The sequence below is a fragment of the Syngnathus acus genome, chromosome 5 (genome assembly GCF_901709675.1).
Source record: "Syngnathus acus chromosome 5, fSynAcu1.2, whole genome shotgun sequence".
Classification (NCBI taxonomy): Eukaryota; Metazoa; Chordata; class Actinopteri; order Syngnathiformes; family Syngnathidae; genus Syngnathus; species Syngnathus acus.
The window spans coordinates 5,622,571-5,644,612 of record NC_051091.1 but is presented as its reverse complement, the minus strand read 5'-3'; the positions used below and the strand labels follow the sequence as shown (position 1 = coordinate 5,644,612).

The following is a 22,042-nucleotide window of genomic DNA, read 5'->3' as shown; positions in this document are numbered from 1 at the left end:
CCAGGATATGTGCCTTTTATCTGCCTTTTATTTCAACAACCAATAGGAGATAAAGGTTTATACAGGAAACTAAGAGAATACAATATCACAGGAGACAATACAGGCAGAGATGCTATCCAACGGTATATTGTAGAAACATTGAAAGTCCGATGTCTCTTCTGTCGTACAGTTTGATTCAAGTTTTGCGGCAACATAAAAATCGTACGTCACAGTATTTTGGAGGCGGATCCTCAGACATTCTTGTCTGAAATGTTTTTTTTCTTTTAGAATATTTGATTCTTGTGACAATCATTCATGTGCTCTTTTGTCAGCGGTTCTTGTGACCTCACTCGGGAACATTGTCATTCCGTTACATACTTCTTTCATGTGTGATCGTCTGTCATGTCAGGAACACGGCTCACCTTGGTGATCTTGGGGTGTGCACAGCGGCTGTTTCCCGTGGTGGCGTGCATCCAAGTGCTTTCTGTGGGAGCGCACTCCTGCCTGAGGGAGCACTTTTTCTCCTGCACACACCAGCCGCACTCAAATCTGGGGTTGGCCTTCAGACACATCCCACAGCTGTCTCTCAGTGCGTAGCACTTATATAGGTGAGCTGTGGAAAACAAATGGAATATTTGATTGCAGGAAAAGAGAGACTAAACATCCTGAAGGCTACAACTTGATTGAAGATAAAAACATTTTCTTATCAACTTTTGGTTAGCATTTCAAAAAGTGGTTCAATGTCACCATCTGAAAGCAATATTTCCCCTAAATGCCCCAGGAATTGTAGAGCGCAATCCTTTCTTCTCTCTCCGCTATTCCATCCCCAAATCCCATTGGTCACGGAGCAGCTTTAAAGCAACCCCCGTACCAATTACTGTCTGCTAAATGACTCCTTCCTAATTACATTAACATATCGGAATTTTTGAAAATTTCTCATGCGACACAAGATGATTATCGTGATTGAGAAATAGGATAGGGACCGGCGGGGTACTAAGATATGCAGGAGGAAGAAAAATATCTTTAGGCTGTCGTTTTCGGAAGCACAATGCCATATAAATTGTACAGACTGCCAGGAAGGAACATGAAATATGTCATTTAGAGATGCTGTGACCTTGAAAGGACAACAGGTCGTATTAGCAATTCCCATTGGATGGATGAACACAACTGAAATATAGATATAGATATATATGCAGAATTTGGGACAGCAAGTAAATAACACATTAGATATAATAATAAAATATACTTCAATTATAAATGAAATGTCACAAAAATCAAACTGTGACAGTCAGAGCAAAGTATACTGATTTTTTTTACATATCATCTGCGGGCCATCTTGACAATGGCAATAACGTTACTTTACCACACAGCAGGGGAAGAATGCCACGCCCCCCCTGCTGTGCGGTACGGACAGTAATAATTTTGAAGCCAGAGCTGTAAAGATACTCCTACGAGCAATTACATCCAGCAGACATTATCTCATTGTCTGCTTCCACACCGGTGCTTCGGGTATACCTTTTAACCCTAAACATGATCATTCTTGGGTTGGCAAGCAAGGAAGGCGTGGCGTCATTCCGTTTTAATCATATATCCAGGGAATACAAGACTTTTTGACCGGATACAGCTGGAACTGCCTGTCCTAAATGTATACACTGTAATGTCTCGTATGGGACATAATGATGAGCAATTACATTCTTACAGAAGAAAAAAAAGAAGAACGTTTCAATTGGGTAACAAAGAATGCATACAACGCCACCGCTGGCTGAAACCAGAAAAACATACCTTTTATGTTGTATGGGTTGTCGATGTTAAAGTTTCCATTCCAAACCACAGACAAATCCACAGGCAGGTCACTGATGTCATTGCCGTCGTACGTATACTGAAAGAAAAAAAAACAAAAAACAGTAACTCAGGTTTCTCATTCAAATCGAATTTGATACAATACATTTAACCGAAAAAACTCCAATTTGCGCAATGAAGCGAAAACGTGCCAAAAATAACAAGACAATTCAGTTGAGCTGGCGGCTGGTGGTAATGTCGTAACCTGCGCTGCACCACCAGTTGAAGGGCCATAAAAATGAGTGATGAGAGACAGGCTATATTGTGATTTTAACACACCGCACATTCGCGCTGCCTGCCGGAGCACGGAGTTGATTAAGAGATTGTAATCCTCACCGCCGGATGACTCACTCCATTCAGTGATGAATGAAAGGCCTAATATATCTCCCACAATAACATTCACATCTAATTTCATTTTTGCATCCTGAACTAATAACAGCTGAAATGTAATTGACTCTTTGGCGGCATAATCAGTTTTATGGAATGACTTGAAATGAGACAACACGATTCCAACGCAGCAATGTGATGGCGAGACAACCAGAATCTGTCTAATGAGACACTCATAAATCATGAATGCTGAATATCACGCATAGATAAAATGCTGTTAATAACTTGAACCAAATCCACCCTCCCTCCTAATACAGTTTGTGTTGTTGATGTGTGATGTAATGTCAGTTTGAGCTCGCATGTTATTTAAGCTACCTAATAGTTTATTTTATTTTTTCTGTTGATTATTTTTGAACGACTACAATCCTCATAGTTTCACTCAATACTAGCATAAAGGACACAGTCGATGACATTTTGGCCGATGGCGAGGAAGTCAGTCCATGCTAACAGTCAACGGCTATCCACTCTCGCTACCACTGCTATGGTCACTACCTTCAGTGCCCTCTGGATGAGAGATAGCACGACTATTATCTTCGACTGGAGTGGCGATAAAATCCCATGTGAAAGCCTGGTGCCCGGAGCTGCGGCACGACACAGGCCTATTCTCGCAACAACTTTGTCACCATTTGATATCAACCACTCCAACGTGATACTGGGGAGATTTATCGTGACATCAATAACAATATAGTGAATTGGAATGTATTTGAGAGGGGGAGGACCCTCAAGTATGAGAAATGTGCATTGAAAAGATAAGAAAATGAGAGCTAGGACAGAGCAATGTCACAATGTGCGAGTGGCTGATTAATTCATTCTTCACATTTGCGATTGGATGATTTACACTGAGTGAGCTCTAAAGGCATAGCGATATTCAAATTAGGGAGAATGTCTCCATGCATCTCATGGGAACTCCTAGTTTGCTCTTGAAATTTTATTCAACTAGTTTTGTCCTTTTTCCTCAGACAATGTTCTGCTTGCTATTTGTTTGACGAGTCTGGGACCGACAATAAAAGTGTTCAATATTCCAGACTAAAAAATGGTGGTGGTGGTGTAGACGTGAGAACATTTCAAAGTGAGGTGATCTGAATTGGGAAAGGGTGAGAGGATAACAGCAGCAAGGGTGAAGGAGAAATGGCCGCGCACAAGATGGATCGAGAGAGGTTATTGTGCGTTATTCTGTGGACACCATTCATTTACACACGGAATAAGAGGCTGCGGCTACGCTATAAACGGCTGAGCCGGTGGGCTCTAAAGTGAAATTGGCATTTTCAATTTGTTCCCTGACATGTCTGGCCGCTTGGTCTTTTCACACTCCCTTTTTCCTCTTCTTCCCTCTGATTATTTCCTCCCTCTGCTTCTTAACAAACACCCACTTGTGGGAATCCCATTCTTTCTTTCCAGCCTCCATCACACAAGGCCTACCAAGAAAAAACAGAGAAGAATCCTTCATGTCCTAAGAGAACTGCTTACAATGCTGTAAAAAGGGTTTTCCAGCAAAGGTGTGACGTCTGGACAGGAAATATGAATTATGAATAGAACACACGGCCGATACGCCACATATTTAGACAGCAGCTAAAATTTCTGTCCTCTACATTTAAAACATGTTTTCATTGTGTTCTTCGTGACCCCCTAAGGGACCACCCAGCATGCTTGGGAATGTGAATCATCACATAATGTTTGGAGTTGATGATCTTAGTAATCGTACCCATCTGGTTCAAGCCTGCCCAATAAAACTGTTCGCTGCATATTGCAGTATTGTGCTACTATAAAACATATATTAAGGAGCACTACAGTAGTATTGTATTGTGACTCCATGAGTCACATCTCTTGTATTAACTCTCAGTCACACAGCGGTGGACTACTTTACTTGCATCTCTATTTCACTGACTAATCTGGTCAGTCAGTGACCTTGTCCTTACAATGAATCACATGCTGAGAGCAAAATAAATGATAGATAGATGCATGTTACCTTTTTCACCCTGCTGCTTTTATATCCCAACAAGACTCCCTGGAAAGTAACACCACAAACACACAGCAGCAGTGTGGAGGTGCAGAGATCAAGTAAGCACAGTCCAATAGCTTGCCTTCATTCCCCGTTTTGGCCATGTACAAGTGTGTGTGTGTGTGTGTGTGTGTGTGTTTGGGGGCAGCACATTAATATGTAAGGCTGCAAGCACTATGTGTGTGCATCTGTGTTTAATGGGCAATAGAGGCATCACAGAGGTTAGGTTACGATCCGATGCTCATCGTCTCTCATTGCACCAAAGGCTTATTAAACTTTCATACCACACCAAGTATTTTTGCGCAACACATTCAGGGAATAGGCATAGTGTGTGCTGTACTCACTGCATAACCAATTTCAATATGGAAATATAAACATTACACAGGTTATTTCAAGAAAGGTCAGGATTTACATGTGCAAAGAGAAAAGAAAAATCAAGAGAAAGGCTTTCACCAGACTGAAACTAAATGAAATGAAAATGCTGATATTTAAACAAAAACAGAGTGCAGATGCAAACTGAAGCTACAAAATGGCCTGCGCCAGTGGCGGTGAAGAGGAAAGCTTAGATGGATAGAGAGTAGAGACAGGTAAGAAGTAACATTCGGTACGTCGGGCACCTTCTGTCGGGGTCGTGTCCTGATAATTAGTCATGTTGAAGGTGTGTGTGCAAGCTGGACCGCTAAAAATACCAAACCAGCCCAGGGCAAACTCAAAGCCGAGATCGAGTTGGTTAGAATCACTCGTTCTTCACAAGGTGATGAGGGAGGGAAAAAAGTGTGACCTCTGGTAAACCACCATGCAACACGAATGTAGTCACGGGAATGTTCAGGCAAGCAGGCTGTTGGACTGTGCTTTTTTTTTTTTTATCAACGTATGGCACCATCCTGTTGCATACGCATGCACAAGACTGATGTGGCCTCCCAATCAAGGATCAAGCGCTAATCCGTCCTATAGCCCAGTGTGTGTGTGTGTGTGTGTGTGTGTGTGCACGTCGTGTATGAGGGATCAGGCTCTGTTAAATCAGCGCCAGCTCATAATGGAGGCCTGTTAGCCCGTGCTAATCGCTAATGCTAACAGGATTGGAGCATGGCCGGACCCAGTTACCAAGCTTATCTCTTCCACACACAGAGGAGTGGACCACACACACAATTCATGGCGTATAAAAAGAGCATGGGGCGTTACAGAAATGCTGGCTTAAGGGAAAAATGTAGTGTAGTTATATGAATTAAGCTTGTGTAGGATTTCCAGACTTGTCTAATTATTTGCAGAAACATCCATCTTTCAACATCACTGCTTTTTCGCCCCTCACCAATATTGGAGATTATTATTATCATCATCATCATCACCAAGTAGTGTTAATATTATACCAACAAGGTTACATGGGTAGGGGACAGACAACTGCACAATCAAATACTGACATGGAAACAGGAGTTGAGAACATTCCGACAGATTCTCCCATCCCTTGATTGCAGCCCTACACACTGTAGCCAAATAAAGTCAAATTATACCGGCTGACTTTCCAATAAGGTTTCCAGTTATGTGGAGAAGATAACAATAGAAGTGAAGAGAATGCAAATGCCTCAGACAGCATAACAAGAAAAGATCATGGTGTGAACTCCTTGCTCATATAATTGGCCATCAAAGCTGACACGGACGGGTGGGACGATGCTACGAAAGGGTAAAGCAAAGTCAGGTAAAGGTCAGCGATTACAAGAAATAGATGATGAGACAGTAGATGGGTGGAGAAGCTGACATATGGTTTCAGCTAAACAGCAATTAATCTTTATTTATCAAGGAAAAATGAGGGAGCTACTTCTCACCCGTCATAAAGGAGGGGGGGCAGCAAAGAGAAGGAACGGGGGAAGAACAGATAAAACAAAAGGATGCTGTATTTCAGGGATTATAGTAATAGTAGTGTGTGAGAGATACAATCCCGAATGATTACATCTCTTGATTCAACTTTACTGTATGACTCTCACTGTTCTCCCCCAATCTACTTTAGGCCCCTCCTCTTTTTTTTTGTGTACATGCACAATAGCGGAACAATAGTGCACACAGATACTAGTGGCTGCCTCCACTGCAATTCATCATCATTTTATCTCCCTTAATTGGATGCCATCGGGACCCCTGATACTTCCCATCTCTCCTTTAGCTAACAGCTGCTCTCCACAGAAGAAGAATGCACAGACACATGTATCCGAAAGTAGATTTCTTCTCATTCCCGCATCTGTTTTCCCCCCCGTTCTCCTTCTCCTCTTACTGGTGAAGGAGTCAGGGATAGAGGGTGATGGAGTGGCCCAATGGTTTATCAGATGGAAGGTAATGGTGTACGGCCCACACAGATGTTATCTGTCCACTCATTCCAACCCTCCAGGGAGAAACCTCAATAAGAGGTAAAATTGAAGAGAGGAAAAAAGGCAGATGGGATGAGAGTGAGTAAAAAGTCGTGAACTCATTCAACTCACTTCCCTCACCTTTGACATTCACATAATACTCGGCTGAGGTCCATCGGCTCTTCTGACCCCAAAATGTGGTCATGTGAGCAGGCTGACTCCGAGCAGGCATTGTGTGAACCCGTGTTTATTTGCACCTTGAACCTGCCTGCCACTCTTGAGCACAATATCCCAACCAACTGCCCTCTCATTGGTTCTGCCTCCTGGGCTTTGACCTATGATTGGTTCACACAGCAGAAACTTTCCTAGGTTGAGTTAAAAGAAATGGACAAAGGGGATTCAGACGCCACCTTGTTATTTTACCTGCTGTTGACTGGAGCTAACTGTTCGCATAACGGCTGGTCATGAGGGCTTGTTTGGCTCCTATACATATTTGCAAATCAGCCTTTCTGTAACATCCACAGGTTCCAAAAAAATTGCTTTAACTGCTCCAATGTGTGGTAGCCAACCTTTTGTTAAGATGAAATTTCATGATCGATTGACCCCCCCCCCCCCTCCTTGGGATCAGATGTACATTATAGCTTACTGTATGTTCAGTAAAGAAAAAACGATAGCAGGCATATTGATATTTTCCCATGCAAGCAGTTATGGATCGCTGATACCCAACCGGATCAGTATGCAGCTTATGTTACACTATCATATATCAAGTGTGTCACATACATTTATACGGTTATTGGCAGTGTGCTGTTAGGGCATACCACATGGGAGTATCGGGTTATTACAGTCAGTGGAAATGAGGTAAAGAATCGGAAAGTAGACTTTAAACATGATCCGACTGCGGTCATAAGGTACATTTTCGATGTATCCTTTTGGATTGTGTTTGAAAGAGATGAGATTGAGTTTTGGCCTCAGGAGATACTTTTGAGACAATTTTCTTCCTTACTTTCTATCATCTTCTCCCTTCCCTCTTGTTTTTTTCAATATGACTCCTCTCACTGCTCTGTTCAGTCATACTCCAATTTCACCGGTCGGTCTTGTCTGGGCCCATCTCGGTTCTACAGAGTCCACTCTCTGTCTTCCCTCTCCAGTTATACATTTCGGAATACACACACACACAAAATTCAGTCTTTTGTCTTAGCCACTATTCCTAGCACATATCTGTGTTTCTAAAACACAAGGCTAAACTGTGGATTAGCATCCTTGTGTTTATTGATCGGGAAGCCCTCACTGCCTCAGTCTTGTAACAGTGGTACAATGGAACCAGACGCACTCTCAAAGATATTGTGGGCTTCATAGCCTTGGGCATTCCGAAAGGTGTGGTGTAGACACACAACTGCCAAATGAATAACTCATATCACCTTCACCTTGGGTCTTACTGAGGCAATTCAAATCTTTTTAGAGAGCTAGGTCATAGTATAAACTGGTTGATACAAATTGAAGAATTACTTGTGTTTGGGCTGACTTGAAATAAATATGGGAGAAGGAAAAATTATTAAAACCAGTCGTTAGTTGAATTTAGTGACAGATTGAAATAATAGATTGTTTTTAAAACACTTATCTAGAAACTAAAATTTAATCAAATCCAGAATTTTACAATCTGACATTAATCAAAAATTCATAAACTAAACTAAATGAATCACTTCCTCACCTGTTGAACATTAAATTACAATCAAGAATCAACAAGAAATTCAGAAGGAGGACCAGCATAGTCCAAAAGAATAGAATTCCAACTGTATCAGACCTTACAAGTGTGTCACAGATCAGTTACTAATCCTAAGCGGAAGGATGTTGAAAGCCGAAAGCAAGCGGCATTCTTCATGTGCTAATTGCAGCCATTAATAAAAAATAATTGTGTGTGAAGTACGGCAAGTAAACACAGCTATCCAATTTTCCCCATCTTGTACACAAGACAGGCTACTCTTCATCAATACTTGGTCATGAAGCCAGGGTGCAGCAGCTAATTGCTAGCAAGGGAGAAGCGCTGACAACCCGAGGCTAATTATTGTGAGCAGTATGTCTGGCTTTGTGGACACCAAATAGAGAACCTTGGCCAGATAAAGGTTTTGCTGCTGCCGCGTACAATCAACAGTTAATACAAATCTTCATTTTGATGTGGACAACCCTGTCAGTAACTAATTAGCTCCTGCCGTCAACAACTACCATGAACCAAACCTTAAATCTGTCAACATTCCCTTGTGTGTTACTATTCCCGACAGCTCACCTACAACCTGTACACCGCAAACTCACTTCTCATCTTGTGCGTGAGACACTAGAAAGAGGCACAAAGGAAGTCAGGCAGGAAGGAGAACATTTGACAGAAGAGGAAGTCCAAAGAAAGATGGGCTCTCGAGGCAGAGCGCGGAAAGAAAGGTGAAGTATAGCGTCAACGTGTAAACAAGATCAATCCGCTCCAAACTAGCTTCATAGGAACACTCGTTTTTCACATTTTCAGCCTCAGTGGAGCGCGACGCTTGCTACCTCTTATCTGTCATGCTAGTTTGAGGCCTCATACACACCGACACACAGACGCTACTTGGATTTGGACACAAATATACAATTTTGTCCACTTGTGCAAAGATGAGCGTTTCTTTAACTTTAACAAAAAGGGATTAACATTTATATATATCATTATGTATTATTTCTAGTAAATAATTGTGTACCGTATTTTCCGGACTATAAGGCGCACCGGACTATAAGGCGCACCATTAATGCATCATGTCAGATTTTTAATCCAAATGAAATCATTCTCCATTTTATCTTTTTTATTTCAACTTCAGACGCAACAAATTACTTTATAATCACAAAATAATGATCCATAGACCTTTTGATTCATGATTCATAGTCTTCAGCGGGCCACTTATGATTGATTTCATGACACAATGCTTCGGGTCAGGTTAAATTGAGGAATTTGGTCCATTTATAAGGCGCACCGGACTATAAGGCGCACTGTCGGCTTTTGAGAAAGTTTTAGGTTTTTAGGTGCGCCTTATAGTCCGGAAAATACGGTATTTGTACATTAAAAGCACCAGTGTTGGGATGTTGAACTTAATTTCTTTCTTTCAATCAAGCTCATTTCCTTATTTATTCTACATGTAAAATAACCTGCAATTTGCCATTGTAAAGGCACAAATATGAGAACACCCACTAAAATGTTCTGGGAAGGTGTCCCACTGTTGAATGGAGCATTATTAAAGGTCTGTCCATGACTGAGGAATGTTTCATGTCCAAGCCAAAACAATGAGGGTCCAAAGTCGCCAATAGATGTAGGTGGCAATTATCGCAATCCTAATTTAGTCATTGTGCTCAGTGTTATCATGATTTAGCTCACAATCGGCATTCAGCGGATAAAATCAAGACTATTTAGTGACGATACAAAGAATAAGTTGTTATTCTTAGCAGCGGATGGAGTTCTGTGTCACAATGCGATGTTTTCAAAAAGAATTGGATGTCTTTATCGGTGACTGGGGCGCCGAGCACATCATTTTTCTCTTGCCAGACTTTTAAATTCTTCAAAATTGAAATAATAACAAAGTCTGTCTTGGCTAAGTCATCCATCAAATCTAAATGGTGTTACTGATAAACAAAAACAAACACAAACTGTTCAAGTCAGTCGCTTGAATTCTTTGGAGACCAGCATCACTAAACAGCATTCTACGTGTTTGTTTTTTGGATCATCTCACTCACCGCTGTCTTTTGGCACTGAATTGATGAGCTGTTGAAGCGCAGTGCGGGGACACTGTGCGTCTCCCCCTGGATGTGGAAAACACACTCGTAGTTCCTCTGTCCCGATTGCGGCTGGGGAAGGTTTTTGGCAGCTAAGGTGATAGGCTTGGTCACCCCCACTGGGATGTAGATCTGTGTTGACGGCAGAATCTGGGGGCAGTCCTGTAGAGGGAGACACCGACATTACTCAAAACTATTTATAAAAAAAATGTTGGATTGGGGTGAAGTCAAATGAGTGTCAGAAAATAATTGAAACAGTTCTCTGATTGCAAAAATGTAATCAACATATTATGAAACTACAGTAGATATTTTGATTAATGTTTAACAACCGTCAATGCTCAAATACTAATAACAACTGGTGAGGTGTGCTGATGTCATGCATGAAGTCACTTTGAATTTTTTTCTGCAATCCCAGTAGGATTCTTATTTTTGCGAAACTTCCAAATTCAATTGGCTCAGAGGTATTCAATCGTTGAGGCTCCACAGCGAGCTGTGCATGTGTGGAATCGGCGCAATCTAGATGCCTTAGGGTTATGTCATGGCATCGTTTCCGAATAATTACATTTTTGAGTCAATAATTTTGCCATTGATCTCATTGCAGAAAAAAAAGGGTTTGGTCCAAAAAAATAAATTAACAATGAAGGTTAAAGATTTAGAAGCTGGGTAAAACCAAGCGAATGTGACAATTCAAGTCTTGTCAGATGATTATTTGTACAAAGCTTAGGTGAGTTTATTTTTGTAACGGGACCATACAGAGTAACTTTGAGGGCTGTGGCGCCAAAGTATAAACACAGAAAAGGAAACTAGGGTGACCTATATCGAATTCAGCGACAACTCAACTTTGATATGTTTAAACTTTGATTCTTCTAAGCCAAGTAAGCAGATGGTTTGGATTACCCTAGTGTGCTTGTTTGCTTTGCTACCCAAGGGTAGCACTGACATTTATTGTATTGAAGTTAAAAATATCAAGATATCTCATAATCAGACCCTTTCATTCTCCACGAATGCTTCTTCAACTTGCCAAAACACTGTGGGCAATATGCCTCCAATATTATGGGAAAAGTTTGGGGAAGGCCCTTTTCTGTTCCAACTTGACTGCATCTCACACGTTTATGTAAAGTATGTCATTTACTTGTCACCATTAAACGTGTCCAACCAGTCCTTGTGAGTTGATTGAAAATGTATTGGATCAGGCAAAAACCATCACCATGTCTCCGTCTGTCACTCACAACAGTTTGACCTCAATTTTTTGCTAATCTGTGCCATTTTAGATCGAACATTGCCACCAGCATTCTAAAAACAGAAGCAGCTGTCGTTCTAGGTCAAATCGTTCTAAAACTATCGGCCTCCACTTTTACCACTGCAAACTAAAAATTAGATGTGGAAAATTCAATAGAACAAGTGTTCAGTGGGCAAATGAGATAATCTACACTCGCAGGTGAGCTAAACACCTTTTAACATGCGCCAAGTGCAGATAATGAGACAGTTGGCTGACATGCGAGTGCGTACGTGTGTGCCTGCTTGCTGATATGCGAGTGGTGAGATATACCCGCCCCTCTCTCCCAAAAAAAAAAAGTGAGATGAGATATAATGGAGCGAGGGTGAAGAGTGCAGGGTTTCAGAATAAAGACCAAAGCCAGGACGGCAACGTATATACATAAATAAATGTATTAAGCCAAAAGAGTTCTGAAGGCTTTGGCATAGCCTGACAAGATATAAATTAATAAAGCGCCAAAAACACTGCGCATATGTAATGAGGCTGGTTGTCTGGTCGTTTTTTTTTTTTTTTTTTTTAATCTTCCTCAAACCCCCCCTTTTCCCTCCCAAAGTCCATCCATAATTAATTAGCTGCCTTTGTGATGTGGGGACTGTAGATCAGGGAGGAGAAAAAAATAACACACTAAATAATGAAGTAAAGCGATATGGGGAGAGCCCGGGGGGAGGGATGAGATGGCACGGATGGTCACAGAGGATTGGACCGAGGGGCACGTGGGTACAAAAACCATAACCGGGACGGGCGCGCCCAGAAAAACATGACATGTTGGATGATCCCTTTCCAAATGTCAAAGTGACCCCCGTAAAAAAGCAAACAGAGAAAAAATGAAAGAGCCGCCTGCACCCTGGTGACTAAACATGTCAGCCACAGCTGGTTACGATCCATTATATATTATTAACAAGATATCATTAACCGTGGCGTTTGGTGCATGCTTTTAACAAAAGGCCCTACATTAATGTATGCGGACAAGCTGTAAGGAACCCCGGTGGGGATTCAACGTCGAAACCTTGTAAAGACTTCGGTAAACACCTCAGAGGACAATATAAATGACACCCGCCATTTTGCTCAGATTACAATAGCTTCAACTTTTAAATTTCCAAATGATTATCTCGAAAAGGAATGACTTGATGTTATAAAATTATCTAGGGCGGTCCTACAAAGTAATGCTCCTCCGCACACAGGTATGTGCAAAACATACAACAATCATGACAAATGACATGAAACGTGTCTTATCAAAAAAACGAGCTGTAGTGTTGAAGTGTGTGCGCGTGCAAAAAGGTGCGAATGCGGAGGTCGTCTCATTAGCAGGCAGGAAGCAGAAAGATGTTCTGCGACCGGCTCGACACTTAATGTGGGGAAGGGCTGAGGAAAAAAAAAAAAAGAGCGGGAGAGCGTGGAACAACTTAATAAGGCTGCGACATGTAGAACAGCGCAGGAGCGAGCGAAGCCGAGGAAGAAAGGAGACTTTGAACCTTGAAAGGGACTGAGATTGTCCGCCTACGCCCTTCGCTTCCGAGCAGAACCGAGCGGGGAGAAGGAGCGCCAAAGATCAGGAGTGAAAGGGAAAACAGCGTGCGGAGGAATCACAGAGAAACAAGAACGTGTGTTATGAATGCTATTTAGCGAGGGGGGGATTATCAAAGTCACACCGAGCACAAGCTTGTGATGTGTCTTCCTCCTAAACATGCATCCGGATGCGTGTCCATGCTTTAATGTCATACATGTTGATTTCATCTTCTCCGCTATAATCCTCTATTCTTGACATACTGGAAAACCTACACAGTTGATCCTCTTCAACATACATGTAGGCCATGCAGAAATGTTTTTTCCACACTCAGTGAGATTCTTTGTTTCCTCCTTATGGATTTTTGTGGTGTGGGTGGGGGCCTGGCACCCCATTATCATGCTAACCCAAATATGTCAGCAGTAATCACGTCGCATGCTTTTCAAAGACAAACTTTGATTCAAGAGGTACGCTGTGACGTTTCCAAGCAATGACTCTTCTCGGCGCCGTATTTTATCTCTAAGGGACGAGTCAAAATAATTAGCCAAGCTTGTGTTTGGTGCGATCGTTATAGACTGCCGTTATGGTTTTAGGTGATTTAAATGAGCCAATTGAACGCACAAATAATGACCAAATACGCTTTTAAGTTTTTAATTCTGCTCCATGCGTCACTTGCAGTATGTATATTTAACTCATTCAGTGCCAGACCAGTTAAAATAAACGTTTGACGTCTAGAGTCGTCAATGGCAGTGAATGAGTTAACTAAAAACATCTTTCAGGTTTTCACTTTACGGCCCAGAACCCTTTTTGCATTTCTCTTGTTTCTACACTGTAAGAAAAAAAATGGGTGAAGTGAAAATTCCAAGGCAACAAACTGATTCAAATTTAAGTGACGTCCTTTGTATTGTTCCTCAACTTAGATTGTAAAAATAACGCAGCAACATTGCACCAGTGCTAATATTGTTGCCAAAAATGTCAATAATCTAATTTAAATTGTTTTAGCCCCTCCCCCAAAATTATATTTTTTTTTACATTGATACAATTCTATTAAAACAATTGATTAACTGGAAAACGAATTCCCCGTAATGACAGAACTCAGTGGCAGCAGACTCGAGCGACTGCCGATGACTTTGTTGATGGCTTTCAGAACTCAGCACGATGACAAGATGACAGACAGGTCAAATAGTCTTATAAGGCTGAATGACGCATTCATTACTGAGCAGAGTGTCTCCTTCCCTCTCTTTTGCAATACTTCTCCATCTCAGCAGGCAGTCGCTGCTACCTATTATCATATTCTTGCCTCCTTTTGAGTTTGTTTTTCCTGCGGCTCACATTGCGGTATTATTTGCCCGTCTTCCTCTAACATCATCCCCCTCGCTCAGTGACTGTGCAGTTATCTCGTCCTCTCACTCTCTGGGTTGGATCGAGAAAATGCAAAATTCATCCGTGTTCACATTAGGCAGGCTGCAGAGATGAAGATTTAATACAGTCTGAATAATTAAACCGCGGGGACCGGTGACTGACACAGACACACACTCGCATTAAAACACACTTATGCGTGTTCCGAACCTATGATGTTACTAATTCCTTTGCCGGGATATGCGTGCTTATATAACGTCCTCAATTTTTTTTCTTCTGTAAGATCACACTGATTTCAGTCGCTATTCAAAACACTGGCTAATCCTTTCATTTCTCCTTTTTTTCTATCTTTTCATCTTCATTACAAGTTGGGAGAGTCCATGATAGTTAAAAATTAAAAATCATTATGCTAGATGCCATTCCAACAAGTGCATCATTTCTCGAGCCTTCTAGCCCTGTTGTTTACACGACAGGGTGGAAAGAGAACACACCATTTTCGATTGCCCAGTGTCATCTTTGGAATAATTCATGCATTTTAAATAATCTGTAGAGGAAATGTTTTAAGAGCTGCAAAGGAAAACGCAAAGGATAAGCTCTGGGACTATAAATAGCCTAAAAAGAGACGGTGGGGAGGAGACACACACCTGCATGCATGACACATCATCATGTACGTGTAACACACACAACACATGCTCAAATGCACGAGATGATCAGAGGGAGGAGAAGATCCAAATCACACACAACACAACGTGTGACACATTACAGAGCTAAAATACAAATACACTTAATCCCCTCCCATATAATCCTCGATTAACAAATTCCAATAACATGGACTATATATGCGTATGTCATTCTAACTTTCCAGAGGTGTCTGAAGTCTGCTGTAACAGTCTAAGTGGCTTGACAGCTAACGGTGGTGCACCGCTACCAAAGCAAGGGTTAAATACTGGCTAGATACGGTCCAGTGAATATCCATCTGGCGAGGAGAGTACGCGCTTACTTCAAGCTTCCACTTCCACATGTCTTCTCCCTTCCCGCTCTCTCTCTGTAAGCACATGCAGCAGTTGCAAAATACATTGCGTCACTCTGACTGTAATCCCCTGCTTGTTACAGTTCCTTGACGTGGCTTCTTGCTATTGTCTTCACCCCCCCCCCTCACCCCCCATTTCATTGTGTTTATATCCATCTGGTTTCAGTTATGGCTGGTATGTCTGTCTTAAAATACCCATGCTGCATGGCGCGATATTATAACTCACTTCTTCCTTGGTTGGTCATTGATTTATTTGTCCCTTTCTTTGTTTATATTTCAATTGAAACATGGCAACTATGTTTTTAACATTTCACAGAGGCACGCACATGAGAGTGACTCACATTTAGGTGGGAATAAACTCTTAAGAGAAGTGCCCAAACAAAGACATTTGACGCTTTGAGATAGGAAGCTGCGTGATAAAACAAAGGAGTGAAAAATCATTGGAATGGCGGTCAAGGGATTGAATGACGGCACCTAAAACATGATATTGACAAAATGACAATAAAGTTCTGTCTAAGTCTAAGTCTAAGTCTAATATGATCACAAACGCGGGGAGAATGAACGGAAAGAATAAGGAAAAAGCGGGCAGAGGATATAATGGCCGGGTATCATTCAACAAACATCCCCCCCAACCCAGACCACCTTCACCCAAACCCAGATGGACCCCGCAGCCCTGAGCTGCTGGTTGTGCTGTACCCTGATAAGAAACAGTCACACGTGTGCATGTGTGACTGCACATATGCGTGCAGAGTCAAGCCCCTCAAGTGGCCTTGGCTTACAATGTGTGTGTGTGTGTGTGTCTGCCCTGTTCAGTACGTGACTACCAGGCAGAGTAAACTGAGTGTGCCAGAATGTCACGGTCTGGGGCCTTCACACCTCTGTCGCAAATAGCCCTGTCAGCTCAGCTATAGTGTGTTTTTGTGTGTGTGTGTGTGTCTGAGAGAGAGTTAAAAAGTATTTCTATGGTTGTCGAAGAATGTGTGGGTAGGCTGTGAGCTATAAGTGCACGTGCTTATTTAAAGGGTGTGAATGATAGAAAGACAGAGGCTGAGAAAATGTGCTCATGTTTTGTTCAGAGCGCAGACTAGACGGAGCCTCGGTCCATGTAGTGTCAAAGAGCAATGTGTCATACGTAAGCATTACGTGGGTGTAATTGGCAACAGATAGGAGCACTTTGTGAGCGTAAGCATGTGTCTACCAGGATCATTTCAGAAATGATTTCGCTTCTCGCATGTGGTGTGCGGTGAGGTGTGTGTCTTTTAGTGTGTCAAAGTAAACCGTCCTTAACCCCAATTCTTAGTGATGAAAGGCAGGTGACGTTCTGGAGAGCCACAAAATTATCTTGGCTCGAAAGAACAAAAAGAAATGTCAGGATAAAAGAAAGTAAGAACAAAGTTTTAGATCCATTTGGTTTAAAATGAAAATGAAGTGATGTGACTGGAATTCTTATACACCATCAACGTTTTCTCAAGCTAAACAATAATGCCATAAATTTGTCATTTTCTTCTTCTATTATATACTGGCTTTCGACAACATTAAGACCAAGAAAAAAAAATTCTGTCCTGCATCAGTTGAGATCTCTAGTATTACTAACACCGAACACAATGCTGACCTGTGTTGAGTGCCCCAAACAATCTCTGAGGTGGACGACCGACTGTGAATGCACAGTATCCCCAGAGTTTCCCCTAGCAGGATACAATTAAGCCTCGCCTTGTTTGCTCGTGCAAGACCGGACTGTGTTTTGCAGCCAAACACACATTAAATTAGCTAAGCCCAAATAGCTAATATTGTGTCTGGTACTCATCAAGACTGTAGCATTTCATTTCAGGGATGACAAAAGGTGAAGGAGAAATAAGAGAGAAGCGTGGAAATGATAAAAGAGCAACTTGAAGGGAAGAAATGAAGCCCCAACCCCTCCATCAATATCTACCTCCTTTTTACTGCCTACTACTAGTAGGCTTGTTTAATTACGCTTCTCTTTTTCAGGTTCTATTCCCTGTTAGTTATTGAAAGATATTATACAGCATTTCATAAAGTTCACGGCTAACACATGCGATGTGCAAGAAGAGGGGAGGGCATTTGAATTATGTTGCCATGGCAACACGTACCGTGAAAGCTATGAGGAAAAGACTAGAGTAAGAAACAAATTATACTACAGTTTATAAATGAAAATGTTGGATATTCATTTATCATTGCCAATGTAACCATCGTGAGACGCAATGATTACATTTCATTAGAGGAGTGGAAACTGAATTATGGTGTTAAGCAAGGAAGGAATGTCTGTGAGCATTTTTCTTTTAGTCACAGAAAACAGTCTGGGTGAAGTATATGGTAGCAAATGAAAAGTGTGTGTTTTAGACAACTTGTCGTGGGATTTGTGGGGAAAGAAGGGATAATGTCAGGTCATGCGAAGCAAGGTAAAGGAGAGGTGAGGGAGGAAGGAGAGACTCAGAGTAGAGAGAAAGATGGGCCTCGGAGAAGGGCGGGCTAAGTCTAGCCTACAGCAAAGAAGTGTACCGGTCGGGCCACAGAGAGTGCAACTAATGGATATGGCAGCCCAGAAAAGGATGATGGATGATTGCGTGTGTGTGTGCGTGCCCGTCACTGTCAAAGTGTTTACAATTCAGCACGTGAAAGACACAAAGCACCGTTGTCGTGTGTGTGCATGCATGGGCGGGAGATAGACAGCGCACATGATGGATTTCCTTGTGGAGAATGTGACCGCCGGTTTCTTGGGCCAATGAGACGATAGCAGATGTTTTGGTCATATCACCTCTTTTCCAGCTCGCCTCTTTCATTCGTCCTCAATCTCGCAATCTCCCTTTTGTGTCTTGATTTTGTCAAAGTCCGTCTCTGTGCCAATTTCAATTAGTTTGTATGTTTACTCGCACTTCTCCCAGAATCACTGCAGGCCTTTCCTGTTTACCCATCCGTCGGGCCGCCGGCCTCTCTCAGCTCAGCAACGCTTTCCTCATGCCTTGCAGATGGGTGCACTAATCCGCAAACGTCGGCTCTGTGAGGCATGAAGGCTCGGCCTGCGTGTTGTTTCGGATAAAGTCCGAGGCTTTGCTTCTGGATGTTAGTGTTTGAGACTCTCCCTTGGGTCGGTTCAGAGGGGAGATAAAGGGGGAAGTAATTGGATAAAGGTTGGCCAATTAATAAAGGCCGATATAACATCTTTCATCTACGTTGAGATAACAGGGAGAGTCCAAACAGAATGCGTAGCCTACACGTGGCCTAAATCAGATAAGATGAAGGCACGACTGTCCGTCGGTCGGGAGCGAGACGCATTTCCATTCAGAAGTTGATTTAAAAATGAGAAGATATGCATACATTGAATACATTCATGAGGTGGGAAAAAAAAGGAAAAGGATCAAACAGCATGGTGTACAATACTAAAATTGCTGCACACATTTGAGCAGTTGTTAACGCTTGTTATGTTTTACACGCAGCCTGCTCAAGCAGCTATTCGGCACGATTGATATTAGCTTTTATGCTAATGCAACGTTTGCTTATGTAAAAGCAAAGCAATATTTCCACGGACATTTATTCATTCTCGGCCTGCTTATGGCTTTATGGGCTGCAGCGGAATTATTACTGTTGTGTTACAGATGCAGATACACACAGCGGTGTGATGAAAGGAAAGCTGAAGCAAAAATTAAAGTGGGTGCGCACATTAGAAAACAATTTGTGGTTTTATTCCTAGAGATTAAATTAGCATGTGGGTAAAGTGCTCCCCATAGACAGTATTTATGGAGAAGGTAGCGACATGGAAACATGATACATCCTTGGTATGCATATGGGGTAGGATAAATTCATAACACGTTTAAGGGTAGAAGACAAAGACACAAATATTTGCAGAGGAAGTAGGCCGTACAATTTGGGGCTAAACTTACCTCCGAAATGTTAACTCGACCCTCTTGAAAGGAGCAGTCGTTGGCGTTCTGGGTACACATGTGTCGGTACTTGCACCAGTAGCATGGGAATGATCCGTTGACACACGAGAGGCAGCTAGAACATACAAAATACAGACGTGATGAATGTTGCTTAGGCAAAAATAATAACTAATACACAGCAAAAGATGGAATTCAAAGCAGTTTTACACAGTTAAGGTTTTACACCCGGTTTGAACATTTTACAGCAATTTATAACGTTTGACATTTCTAGCCTAATTTTGTGTGCGAGTAAAAATCCTGGAATTTGATTGCTCAATTATATTTGAGTATTTATGGAACATAAAGGTGAGTATATTTCTCTCCGATTTTTTGGGGTAAAATAAATCTTTTTCTCACACGCTGTCAAATGTGCACTTTGTCTGACCTGCTCCGCACACCTTTCGCCCACCTCATTTTTCTCCCACCGCAGCCCTTATTTATCACTAAGAGCTCAGCGATTCTCGTTGCAACACGTCCACTCTGCTGTGCATCCATTTCAGGAGTTTTTCTTTGTGTGTTTTCATCATTTCATGCCTCCAATCCCTTTCATTTGCCACAGACTCCGTTTTTTTTTTTTTATAGGCTCTGCCTCCCCATGTTCTTTGTCTAAAGCCCTCTTTCATCCGCGAGGCTATAATGCCTCCACCATTTTTAATTCACCTGCTCCGGCAGAGGTGAGGTGGAGATAGACGGGCTGAAAGAACATGATGGGAGAAAGAAGAGATGGAAACGGAGCAGAGATCAAAAGCAGGTGGATTTGCCTGATAGACGCCGAGACGCCATCCTATCGTGGGAGAGGGAAAACATGGAGGGGGTATGTAGCCTGCGGGGCTCCGTGTGGGGATCTCACAGGGGATGGAGGGGGGCAAGTTATTAACGGTGGTGTGTGACAGTTTCAAGTGCACAGTTCATCAACACAGCTTCGGGTTATTGGCCATTTTCGGCCCTTGAGACATATTACACTTTACAGAAACTCATTTACATGCAAACCTCGAAGTTTAATGTAACCAATATGACTATGAATAAAACTTTCATTTCATAACAAAGCTCTCTAACGTATTTCGTCTTCAGTGCACATTGTCTCTGTATGACTTATTTTGCGTTCACAAAACTAAATGAGCATATGGTTTATTCTGAATGTAATAAAACGAGGCAATTGTTACAAACCTGGATTTCTGACAATAAAAGAAAGGAGATGCTTAATATGCATGCCGATTTGTCGTCAAGCACACTTTCCACAGTACGTACGTCCGAGCTGCTTTGAGTACGCTTCCGACAAGCACTCAAACATTTTTTAACCCTTCGTGAAACGCTAGCCACCGTTCCACTTATCCGCATGAAAAATTTGAGTTTCATCTCCAGCCTATATATAAATCCATCAAACCCTGACATGGATTCATTTGAATCAATTAGAGCGGCTCGTTTGTTAGGTACGTACTTTAAGCGATCGTTTCCAGTGAGGGCCCCTCCTTTTGAGCAAGATCAGAGGCCGGGGCTTAATTCAATCCCACTGCTGCTTTAATTGACCAATTTAGCATTGTGCTGAGAGAAGCTGTCCATTTACAATGAGGGATGAGCGGCTAAGGAAATAACAGGCCTCTTAATACCGCACAAGAGCAAATAGGAATTTATCATTGTTACTAATAAATGGAGGGGGAATGAGTAGGGCACGTTAGTTTAGCTTAGCATAAAGTCCGCAGACTAAACCCGGCTTCTTAAGACAGTTTTTTCAAGAAAAACGGATGTAAATAGGTGGGTGACGGTAAAAGTAACCCATGGTACAGTCTATACCTTGGTTTTGGGGTCACAATTCACCAACGGCTTCAAAATTGGAGCTCAAAACATTCAAAATGACGAACCCATTTGAGATTTTAATTTTAAAGCAATCATCTAATATCAGTTTCAATTGTTTCCACAATGCCAGTTCATGAGGAAAATATTTCTTATTTTTTGTTTTTTTTAAGGCCCACCATTAGAGTAGGTTTCATTGAAATTCAGCAGCTTGCCAATTTAACAAGTATCAAAAAAACGAGCAGCAGCGTCAGCAACAACACACATCTGTCACAATGTCCGGATAATATTTGACTTTCATCTTTTATTTCAGTCAAATCAGCCTCGCTCGTGTCCCAGTGATAGAAATAACGAGCAAAATGTCAGCAGGTTGCCGACGCCAACTTTTATGGTTGTGCTCTTTGAAATAGGAGCTGAGTCATTACGGGTGCCACCCAGGGCCACTAAGCTCTGTTTGACAACCCCCTGCTGCTCAGTCTTTGCTCCCTTCAAGTGACCAGGGGTCTCCCTTCCTTGGGATCTCACAGATTCTCTTTTAGCCTAGGTGCAACTTCGCCCTTAGCCCTACCAAGGCGCATCGTGGAATGTTTGATATTTTTCCATGTATCAGCGGTGGACTCATTCTTTCAGACCCCCAAGTGTTGCCTTATTTCTACCCCTTGAATGGCCATCAGCTATTATTACTCAGAGGATTTGAGAAGCAGCAGACAGGCCCTATGCTCATAATGCTAATGCCTATTCAGATGCTAATCCACCAGCACTGCCTCGAGAGCGCCAGTACTATTATTGCAGACCTGGAATAAAAATACAACACAAATACCTAATCA

At 42.0% G+C, this 22,042-nt stretch overlaps 1 protein-coding gene across 6 annotated transcripts in view; it reads right to left on the bottom strand.

Moving 5' to 3' along the window:
- The window catches only part of LOC119123531 (plexin-A1-like), a 117,540-nt gene that overhangs the window by 24,641 nt on the left and 70,857 nt on the right, over positions 1 to 22,042 (bottom strand). For all 6 annotated transcript variants that reach the window (XM_037252704.1, XM_037252707.1, XM_037252706.1 and 3 more), the window contains 4 exons: positions 19,386 to 19,500; positions 10,282 to 10,482; positions 1,762 to 1,858; positions 402 to 592 (listed from right to left, as the gene is read on the bottom strand). In XM_037252704.1, the coding sequence (XP_037108599.1) occupies positions 402 to 592; positions 1,762 to 1,858; positions 10,282 to 10,482; positions 19,386 to 19,500 (604 nt within the window). The remainder of the gene's footprint in view (positions 1 to 401; positions 593 to 1,761; positions 1,859 to 10,281; positions 10,483 to 19,385; positions 19,501 to 22,042) is intronic.